General features: G+C 49.1%; 5 protein-coding genes across 5 annotated transcripts; 2 read left to right on the forward strand and 3 right to left on the reverse strand.

Annotated features, from left to right (window-relative positions):
- Positions 1-1,224: 1,224 nt before the first annotated feature.
- PGRI_067590 (tRNA modification GTPase) lies at positions 1,225-2,928 on the reverse strand (the record flags this gene model as incomplete). The annotated part of the gene is made up of 2 exons (XM_040794473.1): positions 1,225-2,772; positions 2,833-2,928. 2 exons carry the CDS (start codon positions 2,926-2,928, stop codon positions 1,225-1,227), a joined length of 1,644 nt encoding a protein of 547 aa, XP_040649723.1.
- A 954-nt stretch (positions 2,929-3,882) lies between these two features.
- On the reverse strand, positions 3,883-9,377 carry PGRI_067600 (formin sepA; the record flags this gene model as incomplete). Its single annotated transcript, XM_040794474.1, has 2 exons — positions 3,883-8,128; positions 8,185-9,377. 2 exons carry the CDS (start codon positions 9,375-9,377, stop codon positions 3,883-3,885), a joined length of 5,439 nt encoding a protein of 1,812 aa, XP_040649724.1.
- A 1,605-nt stretch (positions 9,378-10,982) lies between these two features.
- On the forward strand, positions 10,983-11,543 carry PGRI_067610 (uncharacterized protein; the record flags this gene model as incomplete). Its single annotated transcript, XM_040794475.1, has 2 exons — positions 10,983-11,009; positions 11,118-11,543. 2 exons carry the CDS (start codon positions 10,983-10,985, stop codon positions 11,541-11,543), a joined length of 453 nt encoding a protein of 150 aa, XP_040649725.1.
- Positions 11,544-12,149: 606 nt separating this feature from the next.
- Positions 12,150-13,510, reverse strand: fdh (formate dehydrogenase (NAD+) FDH1; the record flags this gene model as incomplete). Its single annotated transcript, XM_040794476.1, has 3 exons — positions 12,150-13,035; positions 13,087-13,262; positions 13,328-13,510. The coding sequence occupies 3 exons, from the start codon at positions 13,508-13,510 to the stop codon at positions 12,150-12,152; spliced, it is 1,245 nt and encodes a 414-aa protein (XP_040649726.1).
- Positions 13,511-18,549: 5,039 nt separating this feature from the next.
- On the forward strand, positions 18,550-23,042 carry PGRI_067630 (leucine--tRNA ligase NAM2; the record flags this gene model as incomplete). Its single annotated transcript, XM_040794477.1, has 5 exons — positions 18,550-18,939; positions 19,008-19,683; positions 20,003-20,496; positions 20,578-20,718; positions 20,769-23,042. 5 exons carry the CDS (start codon positions 18,550-18,552, stop codon positions 23,040-23,042), a joined length of 3,975 nt encoding a protein of 1,324 aa, XP_040649727.1.
- Positions 23,043-23,234: the final 192 nt, after the last annotated feature.

Raw genomic sequence — 23,234 nt, forward strand, 5'->3', positions numbered from 1 at the left:
AAATAAGTCCAGTTTAATTTTCCCAGGCTGCAAGGTACCTTCAAGGCTACCAATTACCTGGCCCCGGGTAAAGGCCCCAAGCATAGGAGAACGTGGGTTTCTTATTTTATTTTATTTTTTCTACTCCAGGGCTATTTACAATCCTTCTAGAAGGAATTGACATTCCATGCCTGCTATTCTTAGATCTGACATGAGTTTAGAATTGAAACATTGAAATAACTTAAATAGAAAATTAAGATATAGCAGCCAATAGGAGAAAAAAAGTATAGAAATATCTCAAATGCGAGTAATCATAACGATCGACATCCAGGAAGCATGTTTCAACCTCAAACTAAGCCTTATACAAGGCTATCCAGCTGAAGCTCTCCTCAGCATTGGAATTATCCGTGATACTGTAGCATTGATGACGAGAATAGCCCCCAAATCTTGAATATATTAATTTCGGACTTTGTTTCGTTTTGGTACACCCGGATAACCGAGAGACCTATTAAGTACTATGTAGGTACTTTGCGAAGACCACATATGGACCCTGACTCAGATCATTCATGTTTGACAAATTTCTCTGCGTCTTTGGCAAGGAAATTATCGTTGTAGCTAATTTTTGGAAATGAACCTGAACCCGGACCTCCGGGTTCATTCCTGGGTGCCTGGGATGAGGATGATGATGATGAATGGGGCCCCGGCAACCAAGGCAGACAATTTTGGGGGTTCCTTTTCTTTCTATAAGTATCGGGTTGATGATCGATAGAGCTCGCTATTTCTTAATCGTTGTATACATTATTAGTCTATCGGGCTGTTATTCATACACAATTGCATCGGCTTGCAACTTCCTCGCCGATACATCACCTCTCATCTACCACTTTGAAGCTAGTCCAGCAATCATCTCTGCCTAAATCAATCATGATGGCTTCTGCAATGGGTCGAGGAGGGTACAATGCCCCTGCCAACCGCCCATATCCCTAGCTTCTGTCTGGCCAACATTAGGCTGTTCAGGACGTGCATGATGGACAATGCACTCTCAGAAATCACCCCCATCATCTCAATTGCAATTTGCAACCAGTTGATACCACAACTCTTGCCGAATGAGTCATCACGGGATAGCGTTGCAAGTCAACTTCGTCGCTAGAACCATCCCTGAAGCGGACTATTCACTTGCCGACACAAAATCTACGACAATCAGTTCACGTTCTGGGCCATCAAACCAAGACCCGGGTCTTCGAGTACTTACTTCTCAAAGACAACTCCCAACACATCTTCAACATCTCCACTCTCGCCTTTTCCTGTGATCTTGGCAAGCATATCAGCCGCAAAGCGCAGGTGTTCCGCGGCAGTGACAATATCGACTTCAGATTCGGTATATGAACCAAGAGAGCCGAGTTCTTTCTCACGCGAGGAACCATCAGCGCATTCAGAAGAGGAGGCTTGAGACAGGAAGTCATCCAGATGGTCGAGACAATTTTGTAAATTAGAGCTTTGGCGATGCGTGACACCTAGAGAATCTTCCCAATACGAAAGATCATATTGACCATCTCCATTTCCATCCATACCAAGCGGCGAGGCAATCTGCTCAAAAGTCGTAATGAGTCCACGTAGAAAGACCTGTAGATTACCAGGGTCCGTAGTGGTATTGAACGACGATGCTCCCCGCTTGGCTTCCTCACAGGAAATTGCAAACACGCGATTGGCCGGGACCGAAGGGAAGATATCGTGGATCGTATCAGACAATGACTGCGGCACACCACTTTCCAAAGCAGGCTGTAGCTTGTCGCATTTGTTGATAGCCACAACGAGACATTTGCCCGCCTGAACGCAGTCATTAACAGCACCAAGAACCTCCGGCTCAACGAACAGTCGAACACCAGTGGCAGTGTCTTCCAGCGAAACAACCACGATAACAACATCAGACTCCAACGCCCTCTCCCTAGCCCGACGAATACCCTCTTTCTCAACAGCTCCAATAACAACCTCACCATCACCGGAGCCACTCTCAGCCCGAATTCCAGCCATATCCCCGAGCTTACAATACCATCCTCCAAGATCAACCCCAACATCAACAATATCCCTCGTAGTCCCTTGCTCGGTACTAACAATAGCAGCTTCCTTCCCAACAACCCGATTAAGCAACGAACTCTTCCCAGCATTAGGCGCACCAAGCAGCGCAACCCGAATCCCATTCCTAAGCAACTCCCCCCGCGACGCATTCGCGATATGGAAGCCGATCTGGACGCTCAGCGCGCGCACCTGGCCCGCAACAGATGAAACAAGCTCCTCGGTGGACTCGTCGAAATGCTGGTCCTCGGAGAAATCAATCAATGCCTCCAGCTCGCCGCGCGCATACAGCAAACCCTGGCGCCACCGCTCGTACCGGTTTAACAATGCATCGCTGGAGCCGCGCACAGCTAGGCGTCGCTGTTGTTCAGTGTCGGCGGAGAGTGTGTCACCAAGTGCTTCGATCTGGGGCAGACTGAGGCGGTCATTCATGAAGGCGCGGCGGGTGAATTCGCCTGGTTCGGCGTAGCGTACTGTTTGCTCTGGGGTGTTTGTCTGGGCGATTGCTGAGAGAACGGCTTTGGTTATTGCGGGTCCGCCGTGGATGTGGAGTTCGAGGATGTCTTCGCCTGTTGCGGTTCTTGGGGAGGGAAAGTATAGGACTAGGGCGCCGGCGTCGAGGATTGTGTTTGCGGTTGGGGGTTGGGTTGGGTCGTAGAGGGTGCGGAGGGCTGCATAGCGTGGTTTTGGGAGGGGGTGGTTTGGGCAGAGGCTTTTGTATATCTGGATTGCGATTTTAGTCTAGTTTCGTGGTTTGGGGTTCGTCTTTCGCGAGACACATACCGAGGCACAGGCTGGACCCGATACGCGCACAACTGCAATCGCTGCTCGGCCGGTTGCGGTGGAGAGCGCATATATTGTAGAGTCTCCATCTAGCATAAACCTAGTAGGGCGAGTTGACGAGAAAGCTCGAGCTTGCCCAGGGATCCGTCGGGGTCCTGGAGATTCGGAGAAAAAGCCATGACGTCGTATATAGGATTTATTTGGTATCGTGTGCCATGGTTGACTAGTTGAGGGGACGAAGGGAGAAGCCCAACGCAGTACTCGACGAGCTGCTCGCATGCGCAAGATTAAACCAACAAAATATTGGTAAATACCGAGAGAGTTCAAATATCCAACATTTGAGTTCAATTGATGGATGTTTATCTTGCGATAAGACATCCACGTGATTGATAAGAACTATACATAATACAGTACGAACTACAAGTGTGACAACATTGGAAGAGACCGAGAACATAGATTTGTCTAGCTACGGGTATTTTGATCCTGAAAGGCACACATAATAGCAGCCCATCTAATGTCACTTTGGTCAAGGATACACAGCAGATGTAAAACTCGATCATGCCTGCACTCCGAAGTAGGAAGTAAAAGAACAAGGTGACAATGCAGGAAACATTGAACATCAGGCTCAATATGCAATTCGATGATATGCCCTCCAATCATGGCGACATTTCCATGGCAGGTAGCGTTTGATGAAGACGGGGGAAAGAGATTATGTACAAGGAGAGAGAGACAGGGAGTCGGTGTCAGATGGGTATGCGGAAGTGGATAACGAAAAAAGAGATGATGATTGCACATGAAGGGATACTGTTAGGAGGAAAAGGAAAAGATGAAACAAAGAAATGGTATCATCACACCATGCTCGGCTCGTCAAATCAAGGAGGGTGGCTCAAAGAGTAGTTTAGGTAGGGAATGGGTATTATACAATCGAGGGCGGTTGTAGTAGTGAGTGTTGATGATGGCGATGGAGACCATCTGGGCACATGAATGGATCCGATGCGTCATCAAAGGGGATCGATAAAATTTAAATGAAATCGGCTGTCGGTGATTGACTCAATCCGACAAATCAGTTGGTTTGTGGGGAGAGGAACCGTCAATCGAGTGGTCCTGTGATAATGAATCATCTTGCTCCGAAACAACAATTGAGGGCGGAGGGTGAGACTCGTTGGGTGGGCTGGGAAGCTGATGGTCATCTGCGGCCATCGAGTCTGTTTGCGAAGGAGAAGTAGGCTCTTGAACTGTAGCAAGACCACTGGAGCCATCCGCGCTATCTTTGCTCCCGCTTGTAGCGGGGTTGCGGCGTCTCATGCGGCGATTACGACGCTCTTCGTCTGCGCTCTCTCTTCTCCGTCTCTGGCGCTCGCCGTTGCCTGAATCGGAATTGCTTCTCAGACCAAGAAGCATGCTGGCGGCACGATCTGCAACGTCTTCGCCTTCAGACACCTGACCTTCCTGCTTGCCATCTTCTGCAGTAATTGGCGGGCTGAGAAGACCGTTTTCATCGTTTGTTTCGCCATTAGTTGTGTTTTCACCTCCGCCTTCGCCTCCTTCCGCCTCACCCGAATCAGGTGGCGGCTTAGAGCCTGAAGTTATGCGGACGTTGTGACGCTCCTTTAAACGAGCACGACGACGGCGGTCTCGTTGATCCTTGGCTTGAGGTGCTGCAGCACGCAACTTCTCAAGTAACGAGTCCATGGCGCCACTTGAAGCAGGCGATTGCGATGCTTCTGCGGTGGGAGTGTTGTTGGCGAGGTTGACATTGATTCGCTTTCGGGCGAGAGATGCTTCTGTGCGCCTTCTAGATTCTTCAAGAGATGTGTTCTTCTCTCTGGATTTCTTCCATTCAATCAAGAACGCGCTCAACTTAGCAAAGAACTCCCGTCTAGCGTTTTCGTCTGCATTGTCTTCACCGTAGAAAACCATGATATCGTCATAAGCCTTGACCATCTCATCCAGGTAGAGCTGCAGCTGCTCAGCCTTCCGTCTAGCATCCTTCATGGATCGCTGAACGACCTGGCTGACACGATCCTGGGGGTGGAATCTCTTGGGATCACTCAAGTTACCAGCGTCCAAACTCGACTGTACGTTCTTGATGTTGCTAATATACTTGATAGCATCACTGCGGAGCTGATCGACATTAACCTTTTGTAGACCAATGACTCCGCTAATCTCGTCGAGGAAGCCCTCCCACTCTGGATACTGGTTCCGCACGATGCGCTCGACCAGATCGGCGAAGGTAGTTTCATTCTTGTCGTCTTTCACCATGCCCAGCCGGGCAAGGGAGCTCAGCTTGAAACCCTGGGCCTGCTTGTTGGCGTCGTTCATGAAGTTTCCAATGTCGAGAATCAAACCGAGCACATTCATCAATGACACAGAGTCCCGCAAGGACTCGCTGACTCGTGAAACTTCTTGTAGCTTCGAGGAGATGTGCTCGTACTCTGGTTCGTAGGTACGGGTCAGTGCAAGCGCTCTGTTTCTTGCTTTCCAATAGTGGTTTAGCTCAAATGCAGTGTACAGATAGATCTGATCCTCGCGAGTGATCTCGGAGGGATCCTGTTCACGATCGGTACTAGCGGCGCCAGGGCCTGTCCAATCCATACTATATGGTGCCATAAGCTTGGCGACGTTCTCTGGGATACTGCACATTTCGTCTCTTTGCAAGAAGTCCATAACGACACTGTTATCCAGGATCTCCTTGTCGCATTGGATGATCATGCGAGTCACCTCCTCGGCCGGGTATTGAGAGAACTTGGACAGAGCAATCTGGAAGTTCTTGGATAGATCGTTCGAGATAATCTGTTTCTTGGCCGCACGCTGCTTCGCACCCGTGCTGGCTCCGAAGATCTTGGTTTCCTTGGCCATGAACAGTCGCTCAACCTCATCCAATACACCCTTCTTGGCAAGCTCGGTATATTTTTCTTCCTTCTGCTCAGCAGTCGGTGCGTGACCAGCCCAAACAGTCACTTGAGGAGTGTCGACCTTATCCCAATGCAGAGCCTTGAGCTTCTTCTTAGGGCGAATAGATGGCATGTGGATTGTAGATGGCGAAACATCTCCAACCATGTATGCCGGTCTCCAACCTGCACCTAAGGCACCGGTGGGGGGCGGAGGCGGGGGGATCATCAGGCCCTTAGCTCCTGGAATAGGGGGAGGTGGAGGGGCAAATCCACCACCACCTGGGGGTGGCGGCGGAGGTAATCCAACTCTTCCACCGGGGGGCGGAGGTGGAGGCGGCAATCCAGGAACACCTTTGGCACCGCCTGGCGGCGGCGGCGGTGGAAGAGACACCCCGCCAGGTGGCGGGGGAGGAGGCAGACCAACCACTCCACCCGGCGGAGGTGGGGGTGGAAGAATCTTGCCTCCTGGCGGCGGAGGTGGGGGAAGAGCCATACCCCCCGGCGGCGGGGGCGGAGGAACAATCTTGCCGCCTGGGGGAGGGGGAGGCGGCGGCATAGCGGTTTTAGCAGCTTCATTATCCTCTTGCTTGGGTACCTGCTCCCCTTCAACGGCATCGGAATCTTCGGCATCAAACTTGGGAACCTTGGAAGCAATCTCGCCTAGCAGACCGGTAGCCTGGGCGGGGTTCAAACGAGGACGATGCATTTCCACCAAACGAGGCATCTCGTACATTGGCTCGCCGTTGCTATCCACTGGGATGTCCTCCTCGTCTTCCAGAGTCGAGTCCATCTTGGGGATGTGGCTCCGCTTGCGGTAAACAGATCCCAAAGAACCAGGGTCGAGGTTTCGGCGTGTAGTTTCAGCAAAGTCCTCACTGTCATCCCCTTCGCCTTCCATCTTCTCGCGCAACTCACGGAGTCGGTCAGATGGTCCATGCTGGCCCCAGACCTTGCCCTCCAACTTGAACTGGGTCTTAGTCCGCTCGAGCTGGCGTTCCAGACGTTCCATGAGCTTTTCACGGTCCATGATGCCAGGCATCTGGGATGGACCTGCTGCCTCCGCTGTCTCTGGGTTGTTGGCCTTTCGGGCATTGGAAGCAGCGATATCCTGGGCGTCTCGGAGCATAAGGTATAGTTCACGGGTCTCCAGCTCATTGCGCTGCAATTCCTGAGCACGCAACCTTTGTACTTCTGCAACCTCAGCCTTGAAGGATTCATTTTGTCTTTGTTGCAGTTCGATAATACCAGCCTGTTCATCAATTTGCTTTTGCAATTTCAAAACTAGGCCATCTGCGCCAAGCTCGACCTGTGCTCGCATCTCATCGCGCTCAGCAATGGCAGCCTCGGCAATCTGCCGTGCCTCGAGAGACTCGTCATACACCTGTCTTGCCTCAGCATCGGTGTGCAGCCGATCTAGCAGACTCTGCACGGTGAAGGTCAGACCTTGCCGAAGATCGAGGTCAGGCAGCCTTCGGTCCATGGCTACGTAACTCAGCATGGCGTCTACCAGCTGGAACATACGCAAACCTTCCTCGCCGGAGTTCTCCCGGATGAGGAGCATATGTTGCATAGCCGAGAGGAAGTAATCGTGGGATCGGCTACCATTAATCTTGGACGTGATTGCATCGACGATTTGCATGGGATCACTCATGTCCTTCACTTCGCCCTCGATGCTGTCCTTCATGCTGCTGCCCTCCCGCTGGAGGAGGTCCTCGTAGTCGATGGCTTCATTCTCACGGAACCGCTCAATTTGCTTGTCGATCACCTCATACTGGAATCCCTCCATCTTCGTCAACAGACGCTTGATTCCACATGATGTGAACTGGGCGCGAATGTGGCAACGCAGCTGCAGGTCAGTTTCTGCTCCGTCCACCAGCATATTAATGAGGATCATGGTTGAGACAGCATACTCCATGAGGAGGTTCTCCATGCCGATGCCTCCGCTGCGGTACTCTTCGCTCGCACCGACCAGACTTCCCATCTTTCCACGGCCGTCGATAGTGACCTCCACAATACGCATCCAAGCGTCGAAGCGACCGGTTTCATTGTGATCATGCTTGACCTTGTCCATTGCTTGCAGGACTTTTTGGTGGCCTTGTCCATCGCCCCAGTGGCACAAGAAAGTGAGGACTTCGCTGACAAGTTTCCGAGTATTCAGGCGTGGCGATGATAACGAGGTGACGAGTGCAACTAGCACATTTTGATGCTCTAGAGCGTCGTCTGCGCCATACTTGTTGTTCATCAGACCTTTCAGACATTTGGCAATATCGTATTCTCGGTCTAGATCTTTATCGCCTGTAGGGGGGGCCGGAACAGGACCAGAGACTTTCCTTCTATTGATCTTCAAGAGGACATTGGTTAAAGCGATTTGACCTTGGGCTTCAACAAAGGCTTTCACCCAGCTGTGTAGTTATTAGTGATATGCACGAAATCGAGAAAAAAAGAAGACAGTTCATACCTGATTGGCTGTGTCCGCAAGCTGACACTTAAACTAGCAAGCTGCTTGGACGTAATAGTGTCATCCATCACCTTCTTCACATACCATTCCGGGCTCCCTTCTTCATCGGCACGTTCAAGCAAACCAGACAAACCGTCATGGCCATGAGTTTGTCGCGCATTTTGTCGTCTTTTTTGCTCTCCTTGCAACTCCGTCAAGCGATCCTGATGTACCAATGTCCATTTCTTTGAAGCGGGGTACGACAACATCTGCCGTTTGGCCTGTTCAGGAAGGTTCTGCCAACCTCGCTTCTGCATCAGCTCTAGAAACAGCTGGTCCACAATGCGATCATCTCTTGGTCGAGTGAGGTAGTTATCTTGTGGCCGGGGGACGGCGGCCGGTACAGAGATCTGGTGGGAGGATCCTGCATTTGACAACCGGCCCGAGCTGGAGCTAGGGAACATGGAGCGGTCACCAGAATGCGAGGTTGTGAGAGTGCGAGAGGAATTGTCTGAGGAGAAGTAGCTCGAACCGCGTGTGTTAGAAGAAACGGAAGAGTAGATGCTGGCTTGGTCGAGGGAAGTGCGAGAGTTGGAGGAGGAATCAATAGAATAGGAGTTAGGGTGCGGCCCATTGTTCGCTGCAGAGCTGCCCGGCCGTCCCCATTGTTGCTGTCTGGCACTTCGATCACCGGAGTTGCTGCTGGTCAGCGTGCCGTGTGATGTGCTGTTTGAGGTACTGTTTGCGGTGTGCGGAGGCGGACGGGGCCCAGAGGGATGCGGGGCATACCCATTTGGTGCAGATGTAGATGTCACGGTTGGATATTGATGATAGTCACCTCCAGATTTTCCCAGGTGGTTGGGCGAAGGCTCGTGGCGCGATGAGCCAGGGCGAGGCATGTTCTCTATTGGAATTGGGGTCCTGGTATCGGTGGGGAGACTTTCAAATGGAATGGAGGTGATAACGCCGGAGGTGTGCGCGATGCTGCTTGGGTCAAAATCATGGGTCATGTCGACAGATTGAATGGAAGACCGCTTCGAATAGCGTGATGAGCGTGAGCCCGCGGCGCTTCCCGGAGGTGCCAGGCTATCATAAGAACCCCCATAATTATCGTATCGTTCCTCGGTCGGCTTCTCTTTGTACAACTTTCGTCCGAAGAATGACTTTCCGCTCGATGTTTGCCTAGATTTGTCGGCTTGTGAACTCGTTGGCATTTTGGCGGGCGTCACTAAGATGAGGCAGGGCGAAGCATAAGGGCCCCTCCAACACTCTCGGGATTGGTATTAAATCAAGATGTCGGTTTCGCGATAACGCGCTGTCGATCGCAAAGGATATGAGAGAAGATGATGACATTCAAATTGGGCGAAAGTGGCTCTCTGTGTCCCTCCCTAGCTAGTTAGTATACCCGTTCCTACAGCGGAGTCGCAAGAGACGAGGGGTAAGGGAATCCCTTCACGGCACTCACCCCACAAAGAAGGCAAAATAGGATAAAATGAAATTAACATGCAAGCTTTTTTGCAAATGTCAAGTCCAGTTTGACGCCAGAATCAAAGCCCGAGCGTTCTTCTAATCAGTCCTATTGATATTAGGGGGCTTGTCCCGGAGAAACTCCCCGACCGCGCACGTGATCTTTAAGATCACGTAAGCTTGTACTTTATACTTGACGTCCAGGGCATGGACTTGGAATGAGGTTTCATAGAGAAAGTGCGATAAAATACCCATAAGGTTGGGCATCTGTGTTTAACCATGTATTAGCATCATTTGATGGATATTCACTACGTAGTCTGGAATGAGTGTTATGTGACAGATCAATACAAACTCGCCGGGTATCGCCACTGCCCATGGACTTGGAAGGTTCCATCATTGAGCTTCTCCACTGTGATGAATGATGACATGGGCTTTTTTCCAGTACAACTGCCTGTGGAATATTTGATGGGTGGAGGATTTTGGGGAGATGGAGGAGACATGGGAGGAGACATGGGGGGAGACATGGGACTTTGTGGCTTCCACTTGAGACCAACCCATCTAGAGAGGAAGGCGCAGCCCAGGCAGCCGACTATAACCCCCTCCCCACTTCTTCTTTCTTTACCTAGAGCCAAGAACAATGTGAAACTCCCCAGTGGAACATTCCCAACTCCAATCCATGTTGACATATCAGTTTTAGTTTGAACCCCAGTGTGTTTTTGGATTATGTGCTTACAGAGAAGGAAATCGAAGGAATATATTCTCTAAAATTGGATCTCTATATATGGTACCCATCAATTTAGGAGCTATACTTTAATTGCAATTTCTTGTGGCAAGTAAATATTGCTTCGGTGGATTGGAAAATGGAGAGATATATGAGATATATCTTACAAAAAAGAGGGTGCAAGCAAGGAATTAGAACTTGAGCGGATTTGAGCCAAAGTCTAAGAAAGGAGCAAAGGCATACGCCAACATACATATCAATCACTATCTGGTAATCAACAGGGTCGCTATGTACTCCGTACTATATCTGCTATTGATTGTTTATAGTATAGCAAGCTCCAAGCTTGTTGTTAAAATACCTTGGGAATCAAGCCATGAGGGCAGGTCAGTTGCATATATTTCATCTATTTTCTACAAAATTGATACTATTTTAAGCAACTACATGAAAATGAAGTGATAATAAAACTTCAAACTCTGATATCCCGAGTGGCCGGTGCTTTGTCGATCTGCCGATCCTACCGCGTGAGCAGTTCAGACCCGTGGGACCCCGGACCTCACTCCGCAATCTCTCTAAACCTCACCACTCTCCTATCGTATTTTAGGCTCTAGGGCCTAATTTACTAGCACCCAGCATGGTATCAGCGGGTGTTTTTGCCAAGGTATGTCCAAAAACCCCCTATCCCGACGCGCAAGGCACCCCGTCATTTCCAAACATTCCATGGCCAAGAACCCAAAAAGGAACCAAACTAACAAACCCACCCCCACAGACAATACTCACCCCAGCCGCAATCGCCCTATCAATTTATATCCTAGCCTCATGCGTGGTCATCCCCTTCTTCCGCCGCTACCACCAGCGCTACTCGCAATACCTCCCGCTACACAGTATATCGGCGCACACACTGTCTTTACGCGACCGCATAGCTGATAAAGTAATGCACTTCTTCCTTCCATCTCGGTGGCGGTGGGGCGCGCGTATCGAACACGATACGATCAGTATTGATGATGAGGAAGGGGAGATCTTGGTTGGGATGGATAGGGATTCTGCGAGGCGAGGCGCCCTGGAGGAACGGAGACATGACACCCTGGGTGAGACGGAGAGTCGTTTGAGTCGGGATTTGGAACAGGGGTTTATGGATGATAGTGATGATGAGGGGAATGAGGGGGGTCGGAATGGCCTAGGTGGGAGGCTTTGAAATGTTGAAGGTCGTATTCGCATACAAGTGTATATATCTGCATTTTGGGGGTTCCTGTTTTTTGTCTAGAGGTATTTTGAAGGACGGATACAAGTTTCTATATTTATCTGGCGTTTCAGGGATGGCTGTCTACTTTGTGAATAGAGTTGTTTTTTTGCTTTCCATTTTTACAATTGCATGTAATAGGACTTGGTTATTCGGGCAATTCATACATCCACTATGGATGTATTCCATACTATTCCTACTAATCATATTTGTTCGTCAAGAATTTCTAAAAGATATCAGCCCTATTCCGTACACGTTCTAGACTCCACCAAAGGGCTGGGCTCAATTATTTGGAGATCGACATAGCTCCACCGATCATCAACTCTGCATATTGTACTGCATATGGAGGTTTGTCGTATGTTGTACTCCGGATAGAAAATCTTAAATGAATGTCAAAGTGGAAAAGAAGTCAAGGTTATAAATATAATTCATTAATATCGTGAAAGATGCTACCTTTTTCAGCATCGCCCATGCCACCTTGAGCAAATGGGACTGTAAAAAATATGAAATGAAGCCGCTCAGCCGGAGAATACCCTATACTGCATCATGCAAGACCACTCCCTACTTGCGCTGACCGTAGGCCTTGGTGGCGTAGTCACCCTTGTGGACGATCAAGTCCTGAGGACGGTAGTCCTCACGGCCGGAGAAGTAGCTTTCGAGGATGTCCTTGGTACCGTTGGCGTAGCGGACCTGGGCATCGATGGAAGTACCGGACATGTGGGGAACCATGGCATTGCCGCCACCCCAGGGGTGCTCGGCGTAGCGGAGAGGGTGGTCCTTGGGGGCGGGCTGGGGGAACCAGACATCACCACCGTAGCCACGGAGGTGACCAGACTTGAGGGCCTCAGCGACATCCTCCTTGACAACAATGGCACCGCGGGCGGTGTTCACGAGCCAAGAGCCGGGCTTCATCTTAGAGATAAGGTCCTTGTTAAAGAGACCGCGGGTCTTCTCGTGCAGGGGGCAGTTAATGGTGACGACGTCACACTGGGCGAGCATCTCCTCGAGATTCTCGACGCGACGGCAACCGATCTCCTTCTCGGCCTCGGCGGAGAGGGGCTGGTAATCGTAGTAGAGGAGCTCCTTGCAGTCGAAGGCCTTGAGGCGGCGGAGGACACGCTCACCGATACGGCCAACAGCGACGGTACCGACGACCTTGCCCTCGAGATCGAACTCATTCTTGGCGACGGCGGCGACATCCCAGTCGCCGTTCTTGACCTGCTCGTGGGCAGGGACAAAGTTGCGGACCAGGATAAGGATGGTCATGATGACGTGCTCAGCGACGGAGACGACGTTGGAGCCGGTGACCTCGGCAACGGTGATACCGCCATTGGTGGTGTTGGCAGCGTTCAGGTCAACGTGATCGGAACCAATGCCGGCAGTGATGGCAAGCTTGAGCTTCTTGGCCTTAGCCAGACGCTCAGCAGTGAGGTAACCGGGGTGGAAGCTGTTTCATCGTTAGTAGGAGTCTGCGAAAGTTCGTGCATGATAAACTAACGGGGTGGTGATAATGACTTCAGCGTCGACGAGCTCCTTATCGAAAGTTGAGTTCTCGCCCTCCTTGTCGGAGGTGGTCACCAGAGTGTGACCCTGGTCCTCGAGCCACTTGCGGATGCCGAGCTCATTCTCGGTGGTACCGAGCAGCTTAGGCTGCTGCTTGGAGTGCTCACCACCCTATATTATAGAAAAACATGGGTCAGCGATTGAGATTCTTAAAGTATGAACTAAGAATGACTTACATCGTAGAGAACCAAAAGAACTTTGCCCTGTAAATTGGCAGTTGCTGTTAGCGTACGTGCACCGGAAATAGAGCCGGCCAAAGGTGAAGCCCGTGTAAATGGGCCGGAAGCAATAGTTGGGTTGAGAGAGCCTGAGAGGAAGGGCCGTCTTAATTGACGGGAAATAGAGCGGATAAGTACCATTGTGATGGATTATAGAATATTTTTCAAGACGTCGCTGTAGAAAGGGTCAGTTCTCTGTTATTTAATGGATAAATGGTTGATCCATGAATGAGGTAAATGCCCAAGAACGGAATTATAGAAAGCCGGATGCGGTAACATTGAAGTTTAGAAGTGGGGAATGTTGCAGGCCAAGATATGTGATATCTGAATGTGGCTATATGTTGTAGTGTAAGGAAATAAGAAAAGAATAATAGACTTACAGGTGAGTAAACCGGAGTAGAATATGTTGTAGGTGATAATTGAATATAGTGTTGAAAGAAATAAACCATAAACAGCAACCGGAGCTGATTATATATAGCCCCCTCTCTATGAAGAGGCATTTACCTCCCCTCAACATAACACGCATAGAAACGGGAAAGCCGGACATTGGACATCCACTTGGAGATCTCTCTCCGCATGAGGGACAGGGTATGTTGCACATTCATGGCCTATCATCTTTGGACTTGGGAAACTTGCTATGTACCCACATATTTACGTATATTATTTTATCTTGCTATTATCTACACGTGCGTAGTACTTTCAATGGTTTACATCAATACTTCATAGTATATGGATCTTTCCTAACCTTGGAAAGCTAGGGCTCCAACGGGATGTGCGGGGATACTGTAAGTCATACAAGTAGTATATAGTTACATACAGCTACATACAGCTATACATACGTAGTTATAACAAAGTCGTATATCTGCTTGTATTATACGCAACATCTTAAAGCTATGTAAGGTATCATATTCCATACCTAGGTATTGTTCATTTCCATCAGCCCACCAAAGAAATTGCTATTACCCCGCAGCGGGGTAAGTAACACAAAGCTGACATAATGAGGGGTAAAACAGGGCAGGCCATTCCACCTGAGCAGGGAATTAATATAGTAATTGATATCTCCAACCTGCTCATCTAAATATACTAACAAGGTACTCCATACCAGTTCCTCAGCCCCTGATCTTCCAAGAGCCAGAGCAATTTCCGCCTTTCAGCCGAAATTCGGCCTTTCTTCTCCAACTCCGGCCCCGCTACTTCGTACTACAGAGCCCATGATGTACATTACCTCCTCGCGAGGAGGTTTTGGAGAAACGTCCACATCGGGTCCACTAATGAGCTTTCCGGATCAGATCATGGATAGTATGACCGCATCAAGAACGAATTTGAGGGTGAATTTTTTTTTTTTTTAATCTACCGGATCCCGGGTTTTTCGACCTAATATGTTTGTCTTTTCGTTGAGAGTTTTCCCATGCTTCCAAGACTACAGGTCAATTAACAAACTGCAATGCATGTTTTGACCGTGTTTGCTTGCCGATCGGACATTGCATTGAATGGCTGTGACATGATATACCACATTGGGTATCGAAATATGAATAATGACTACAACAAAGCGAACCCTCAATTTACCTGACAAGACTAATGTTATAGTTTCGACCCTCCGATCGCAAAAAAGCAGATTATACACCATCACTTTCCCGGGTGCCGACTGCACAATGTATTAGCTACCGTTTCAACTCATCGTCCCAACTCACCATCGATTCCAAATTGCTCGGATCCCGACCTATACAACCAATAAATCGTCGCCATGAAATTTCGCTGGGAGCTGCATGCGTGATGTGCTGTCCTCTCGGGGCTTCGGCTCATATCGTATTGTCGCATGACCAGTGCGGGGGCGCCAGGGGTCGTTCGGTTAGTCTCTCCTACTTCCAGCCTCACGGTCTCCGGGGAAGCACATCAACATGTTTTCGTGTGCTATCGCCAGCCAATATAGAATTGCGATGTGATTTCTTTTCAAATCCGGAGAGTATGCAGTCCCTGGAGCCTTGAGCATTGTACATGCATAACTACTGGACAATTCGCAGAAACAAAATTCCACCAACTAATGGACTTCGTCCCTCTCAACAACATTGAAAACCCTCATTTAGAGCCTCTCCATCCATAAGGGTGACTGCAAGGCCATTATTGTACCTTCAATTCTTTGGTACTCTCCATAGCGCCTGAATACGTGGATTATGCGCCCAATGCCTCGAGTCCGCATAACCTCCCGCCTCAATTATACTTCCCTTGGCACCGGATCACGCTTGGCAAACCCCAATTATTGGAATCATTCAAGGCAGCGAAGACGCCGGGCTATCATGCTTACACAAGTAGTCTTATATTCACGGCGCATACTCAGACATCAACAGCTGCCCGGCGGTATCAGATGCTACATAAAATGATGAGAAGACCTTCAATCAGCTCGATCCACTTTACAAATTAATGGAACAGATCTAAGATCCATTCCAAAGATGGTTATAAATGCCAAGATTATGCAAGATCAAGATTGGTGTATATTAGACCTGTGTGTCGATCTTATGAAAATTAATACCAAATTTGCACATCCTGTACAACATATAGCACGTATAATCAAAGCGCAATCTTTCTGAAAAGGCAAAGTTGCAGACATGATCTACCGAGGTTTGTTTTATCTTACATTCATAGATTCGATCAACCTATCAGTCAAAGCCTAGTGTTGGCGTAACCCTATTACGCAGTGGTATAGACACCAAGTGTCAAACCCCCATTTCTAGAGAATATCGATGTCTTGATGTCATATTCTGGCATGGTTCTTGACCGCTCCATACACTTAAAGAGACCATCAAACAGACCACTGAAAAGACCACTGAAAAGACATCACCAGGCCGCTTATACGGCTGGCTATTCTTGTAATAGTAATTCAAGTATCTTAATCATTCTGCTGGTCCTATTTCAGAAAATGAGGCATCAGGGCATTGATATTGCCTAGAAATGGGGCATTGAGCCCTGGCGTCTATACCGCTGCATAACCCTATTGTATATCGAAAGCTAAACCCAGAAGCATGGCTATATCACTTGGTGCCGATCTACATTGTACAACAGCCACTACCGTCGTTGCTATTGGCACATCACTTGAGATGATATCGATTTGGAACTTTAATCTTGCAGTAAATAGGTGTACTGGTCCACTTTTGTTTACGACTTATGATTTTTACTCTTTAGACCGCTTATTTTAAGCCTCAAATTGGAATTGTGATGTCGGTATTTTGAAGTCTCTATGGAGACAACTAGAATTGGACCGCTAGAATGCGCTGAACATGAAGAAATCACAGCAAGTTCTTGCTCTAATATTCTTAAACTTTAGTTTAGAGCGATTCACATACTAATAGCAAAATAAAGACTAAGCACATGATAAGACATTCAGTCATATATGCATAGTAGGAAGCCCGCTAGCTCTTCATAGGTATCACTTCGTGTAGGCATCCCTAAGAGCAAGCATAATCCCAAGAATTCGCTCACGGTTTGCTAGACCACTAGAACCGAACCAACTTCGATCTGCAACAAGACTCATCAATTCAAGTCGCACGTTCCAATCCGCTGACGGGTCCTGGCTATATTTCAACTCAAAAAACAAACGCTCGTCTAACCGCACTCGCCAGAACCACTTAGGTAACTCCCATCCAAACCCTAAGAGCATATTTCTCAAATTTTGAACATCACTCACTGTATAATCTGTAATGGGGCAGATGAATTCGGAGATCAAAACCCTAAGCTCTAATGGAAAAATGCTGAGACCAGAGGTTGGGTGATAGTAATCAGTCTTGGTGGATGCCATGGCTTGTTGAATTGCGGGCACGATAAGTGGACTCTGAGAGAGATCTAGTGGGTAGCGCGTGGATATCCCCCACAATTCGTTTTTCCGCCAGTATTTTCGACAAATTCGGACAAATTTAGCGAGGTCGGTATTGTTGAACCTTAGACCTTCCACTCGATCGAACAGGGTCCAACAGTGGGCATGGACCACAAATCCGATTGTCTTGTCTTTCAATCTACTAGGTTGTTTGTTGATATCTGCAGGATAGAATTGTGTAAACATCTGGGTATGGTGGCCGAGATTGTTATTCCCAGTTATTCTTGCTTTTGTTGGGTCATTGACAGCATAATAAGGCCCTTGGAAATGTCGTATCGAACTGATGCCGGTCAAGTGGTACCTAGTATCGGAATCCTTGATAACTGAGATAGTTAGAAGAAGACCGGAATTGATTGAAGGGTATTCGCTTGGTAGGTGCTTACGAGCTCGATACAGGCATGACCATAGCAGAGGGAACCTGTCGATGTTGGCATTTTCTACCTTGTGTGATGATATCAGAAAATTTCCCGAATCGGGCTTCCAGAGTCTTTTCCAATGTTGTTTGTCCAGTCTCGAAGCTCCTTCGATTGAACGCGGTATTCCCAAATTGTCTGTGGTATGGATGTCCACCCCGCATAAAAGACAAATGGGTTCAGGTAGAATACCTTCAGTAGAAGCAAATCGTTTGACCATAGCGAAAATGATATTATTAGAACGTCGAAATTTCCTTGATAATATGGAGTTGACGTTTTCATAATCGATATCATAGTAAATGCTTGGCCATAAACTGACATCATGGTGAGTGCTTGATTATCAATCACTAAAACTAAGTCCCAAATTACCTATGTAGGTAGTATTGTCAATTCTGACATATTATATATACAGGTAGAAGGCTGGCTATGATGGCAGTGTAAATACACGACTTTGTGATTGCAGACCACGTCATATGGTGACCATTAATAACACTCAAGAGCTGATCAATACCTCGGTGTAGATCTACTCGACGCTCTACCTGGTATCATTCCTCTATACCTCAAAAGGGCCTATCAGTACGGTTGAGAGAACAGATGACGTTGGAAGTAAGAGAAGCATGAGGCAAGTATAACCTAAAACACTTCTAACATAGCTGTGATCAGTTAGCAGTGCCTAGTAGTACCTAACCTAACTACTAGATTTCAAAAATGTATGATAGAAACCATGAATAGAGCTGTTCGTTAGAACTTGGAATTTAAACGCTACCTAAGTAATTTACACTAAGCGCGATCTCCGATATCTCGGACTCGGCACTCGGACATTAGCATCTCTTTTATTTTCTAACCGTTTTATCCTTTGAATTTGTCTACCTTCTACCAGTTTATCCAAAATCATAAATTCAATGCGACCAATACTCGCGCGATCACTCACACGCGCCCGGAGCGCGCGAACCTATCTAAACTGCCAGACAATCCGTTTATTATCCAGTACCCCTCAACGCAGTAGCAGACTCCGCGCGCGCCTAGCAATCCCACCTCCCTTTCCCGTTACCAAGACATGCCCTGAACCAAGCTGCAATTGTCCACCCACACCCGCCCTGCCGGAGGATTTACCGATCGATCATGAACAGGCCTTGAATGGGACGATGGCTGCTTACGCGCAGCAGATTCTCGTCTGTACAGGACAACCAGACTGGACGAGTCGGATCGAGGATGATGGCCAAAATAAAGGCTGGGGCAACCTTGTGAGAGGATTGAAGAGCCTGCTAGGTCGCGGCGGGCCTTATCTTGATGTAAGTGAATCATATAACCCAACAAATGATGCGCGAACCCTTACTGATTTGAGATCTCACCCCTCTAGCCTTTCAACAATATCTTGGTCACAAACTCATCTATCGCGCCAGCTGCAAACTCCTCCCCTACTTCCGCCTCGGCATTCCTCTTCCCCGGCTTCAAATACATCCCCTCGATACCCGTGCACACGAGCTCATCGCCCGACCAGGCAACCGACCTGACAACCTTCGTACGCGCATATCTTCTTCCCGAACGACTCCACAACATGCACTCCTCTCTCCCCGCGACCAAACAATCAGATATGACCCGATCCCCAGACCTAGCATCAAACTTCCCGGGAGTAACCGATATCAATCACTCTCCGACAGTGTTAATATGCGGACATGGAGGTCGCGACATGCGCTGTGGTGTCATGGCCCCCGCCTTGGAAAGCGAATTCAAGCGCGTGCTGCAAGCGCGAGGATTTACCTCCGCGGGCAGTAGTGGAACCACGGTGGATGACCCTAAACACGCTAATATTGGTCTGATCAGTCATGTTGGAGGACACAAATATGCAGGCAACGTGATTGTTTATATCCCGCCGAAGATGGCGTTGGGAACTTCTTCAGAGCCTCACCCGCTGGCGGGTAAGGGGATTTGGTACGGCCGCATTGAGCCGAAGCATGTGGAGGGACTTGTCGAGGAGACTATTCTCGGCGGAAAAGTGATTACGGATCATTTCCGTGGTGGCATTGACAGGAATGGTGATATTTTGAGGATGTAAACTTAGCATAGAGTAGAGCGTACGATATATGGTGATTGTAATTGCAACATAGATATACACATCCAATTAAACATGGAAGATATGACCAAAAGACCAATTGTATACGAATATGACCTCGGCATCTTCACAGCTTCTAGAAATATGTCTAAAGTATAACGCTGATACGCTAGTCCAAATCGGGGCTAAAGCTACCGGGGCTCCGGGGAAGTTTTGAAGATGCGCAAACCTTCAAATCGCGAACATGACCAATCGCTCCAATTACTATCTATAAACATTCCAGGCACATAATGATTAGCCAGCCATGCAATCCCTCGCACGACTCCGATTAACCAGCGCCGTCGCGCCTGGCCGCATTCACACGCGTCCAACCCTACGAGCCCTCTCACCAGTCTACACCCTAACCCGACTATCCAGCACCTCAACCCGCCGACTGGACCTCCCCGCCCTCGACAAAAAATGGCAAGCAAAATGGGAAAGCGACCGCGCTGCGCCGCGCGAAACACCCAACGAAACACAGAAACCCAAATCCTACATCCTGTCCATGTTCCCATACCCGTCCGGCACGCTGCACATGGGCCATTTGCGCGTATACACGATCTCAGATGTGATCTCGCGGTTCTATAAAATGCGCGGACATGATGTACTTCATCCTATGGGGTGGGATGCTTTTGGGTTGCCTGCTGAGAACGCGGCGATTGAGAGGGGCATTGATCCTGCGGTGTGGACGCATGCGAATATTTCGAAGATGAAGGAGCAATTGAGATGTATTTCGGCGGAGTTTGATTGGGACCGGGTATGTTGGTGTGATTTACTTGAGTTCAGCGGGTCTGGCCGTGAATTGGTTATGGGATGGATGGCTAATTGATATGGATAGGAACTGGCAACGTGTGCCCCGGACTTCTATGAACATACTCAGCGCATCTTTTTGATGTTGTATAAAAAGGATTTGGCGTACCAGGCGGAAGCATTGGTTAATTATGACCCTGTTGATAAGACTGTTTTGGCAAATGAGCAGGTGAGTCGGGATCAGAGGGTACATTTTGATTTTATCTAATTTTGATGCAGGTTGATTCCAATGGGTTCTCCTGGAGGTCTGGGGCTAAGGTTGAGAAGTTGAATTTGAAGCAGTGGTTCTTTAAGATCACTGATTTCAAGGAAGCACTTCTGAAAGACCTCGATTCCCTTGCTGGGGGATGGCCAGAGCGTGTTCTGTCGATGCAGCGCAATTGGCTTGGAAAGTCTTATGGTGCTAAGGTCACATTCCCTGTGACCATCGGACGCGAAGGTGGTCAAGTCGATGTGAATGTATTCACTACCCGTCCAGATACTTTGTATGGTGTGGAGTATCTAGCACTTTCTTTGAATCACCCTATTGTGTTGAAGGCTGCCGGGAAAGACGAGGCACTTCGCAAATTCCTGAGCGAAGCATCGTCACTTGCACCGGACTCCAAAGCAGGCTACCGGCTGTCCGACATTGAGGTGTCTCATCCATTGTGCAAGATTGATACAGAAACGCCCCACTTGCTGAGGAAGCTTCCTGTCTTTGTGGCTCCCTACGTCCTTAGCGACTATGGCGAAGGAGCAGTTATGGGTGTTCCGGGTCATGACACCAGGGATATGTCGTTCTTCAAGGAAAATGTAGACACCGACTCGATCCCTGTTGTTATCGAGGCCGAGCCAAGTGGCAACGATGCAACCAACAGTGTCGTCCCAGCATCGAACGCAAAAGCTTTCACGCCAGAGGGTTTCTTGACTTCGCGCTGTGGAAAGTACCAAGGATTACACTCCAAGGAGGCGTCGAAACTGATTGTCAATGACCTGGAACAGGTCGGCCAGGCTGCGTTCGTCGAGAGCTGGCGCCTGCGGGATTGGTTGATCAGTCGCCAGCGATACTGGGGTACGCCCATCCCCATCATTCACTGCGGGGACTGTGGTCCTGTTCCAGTGCCCGACAAGGATCTTCCAGTAAAGCTGCCAAAGATCGAGGGAGAGTGGCTCAAGGGAAAGAAGGGAAATCCTCTGGAATCCTCAGAGGAATGGCTCCACACAAAATGCCCCAGTTGCAACGGTCCCGCCCGGCGCGACACCGATACCATGGACACCTTCGTGGACTCGTCCTGGTACTTCCTGCGGTTCTTGGACTCGGCTAACAAGGAAGCCCCATTCTCTCCTGCAGCAATGCAGCCAGTGGATTTGTACATCGGTGGTATCGAGCACGCTATTCTGCACCTTCTCTATGCTCGATTCATTTACAAATTCCTCTCTCAATCTGAGCTGCTCCCAGCTACGAAAACTGATGCATCCGCAGAGCCTTTCAAAATGCTCCTCAGCCAGGGTATGGTCCACGGAAAGACCTTCACTGAGCCCTCGACAGGCCGCTTCCTTCTCCCATCAGAAGTTGATCTGACCAATCCAGACAAGCCTTTGATAAAGGGAACAACAGTCTCCCCTAACATTTCTTTCGAAAAGATGTCCAAGAGCAAGTACAACGGCGTAGACCCTACGACCACCACATCAAAGTACGGCGCTGACGCTACTCGCGCGCACATCTTGTTCTCCGCGCCAGTCAGCGAAGTCCTAGAGTGGGACGAAGCCAAGGTTGTCGGCGTCGAGCGCTGGTTCGGCCGACTCTGGAAACTTGTCCAAGACACCCAACACACCCTGACGGAGACATCATTCTCCCTCTCAGAAGCAGATCTAAAATCCTCTACCGGCCACGCCGCTCCCCTCCCATCACCACTTCAGGACCTGAGTGATTCCGACGCAGACGCAGTCCTAGCCACCCACAACACCATCGCATCCGTCACCACCTGCATCGAAAGCAACCCCTACGGCCTGAACACGGTCATCTCAGACTTAACCAAGTTGACCAACACCCTGGCATCGAACCCCGCCTCCTCCCCTCTCATATTATACCTATCCGTCTCATCCCTCCTCCGTCTTCTAGCCCCCATCGCCCCAGCTTTAGCCTCTGAATCATGGGAAGTGCTGCACGCAACAAATACCATCTCTACAACACCTGTGCCATCAGTCCTTTCATCACCGTGGCCCAGCACCCTCCTCACATCCGACCAAGCCGAAATCCTCTCCTCTCGCGGCGGCCAAACCGTCGCCGTTCAGATCAACGGAAAGCTCCGCTGTGCTGTGACTATCCCGCGAATGGAGTCTCAGTCACCGCAGGGCAAGAATGCTCCTTCACAGGAAGAACAGGATTGGATTGTCAGTCGCATCTTGGAGACTGCTGAGGGGAAATCATGGCTTCAGGAGAAGAATGACTGGGAGAAAAGACGACGGGTTATTGTTGTCAAGGGGGGGAAGCTTGTCAATGTTGTTTTCTGATTTTCTCTCTATATTAGATGTACAGACTTCTAAGTTGGCCTTCGAAGGCTGACTATTTGAGAGATTTACAATCTCTTCAATCACTTCACAGTATTCCGGTGTTCTCGATGACTGGGTGTTCCAGGCCCCCGGGGATTTATCTGATTAGATCACGAAGAATGCATACAGAACTTAAGCATTTATATCTTTGCG

Source organism: Penicillium griseofulvum, assembly GCF_001561935.1.
Source record: "Penicillium griseofulvum strain PG3 chromosome Unknown contig_91, whole genome shotgun sequence".
Taxonomy (NCBI): Eukaryota; Fungi; Ascomycota; class Eurotiomycetes; order Eurotiales; family Aspergillaceae; genus Penicillium; species Penicillium griseofulvum.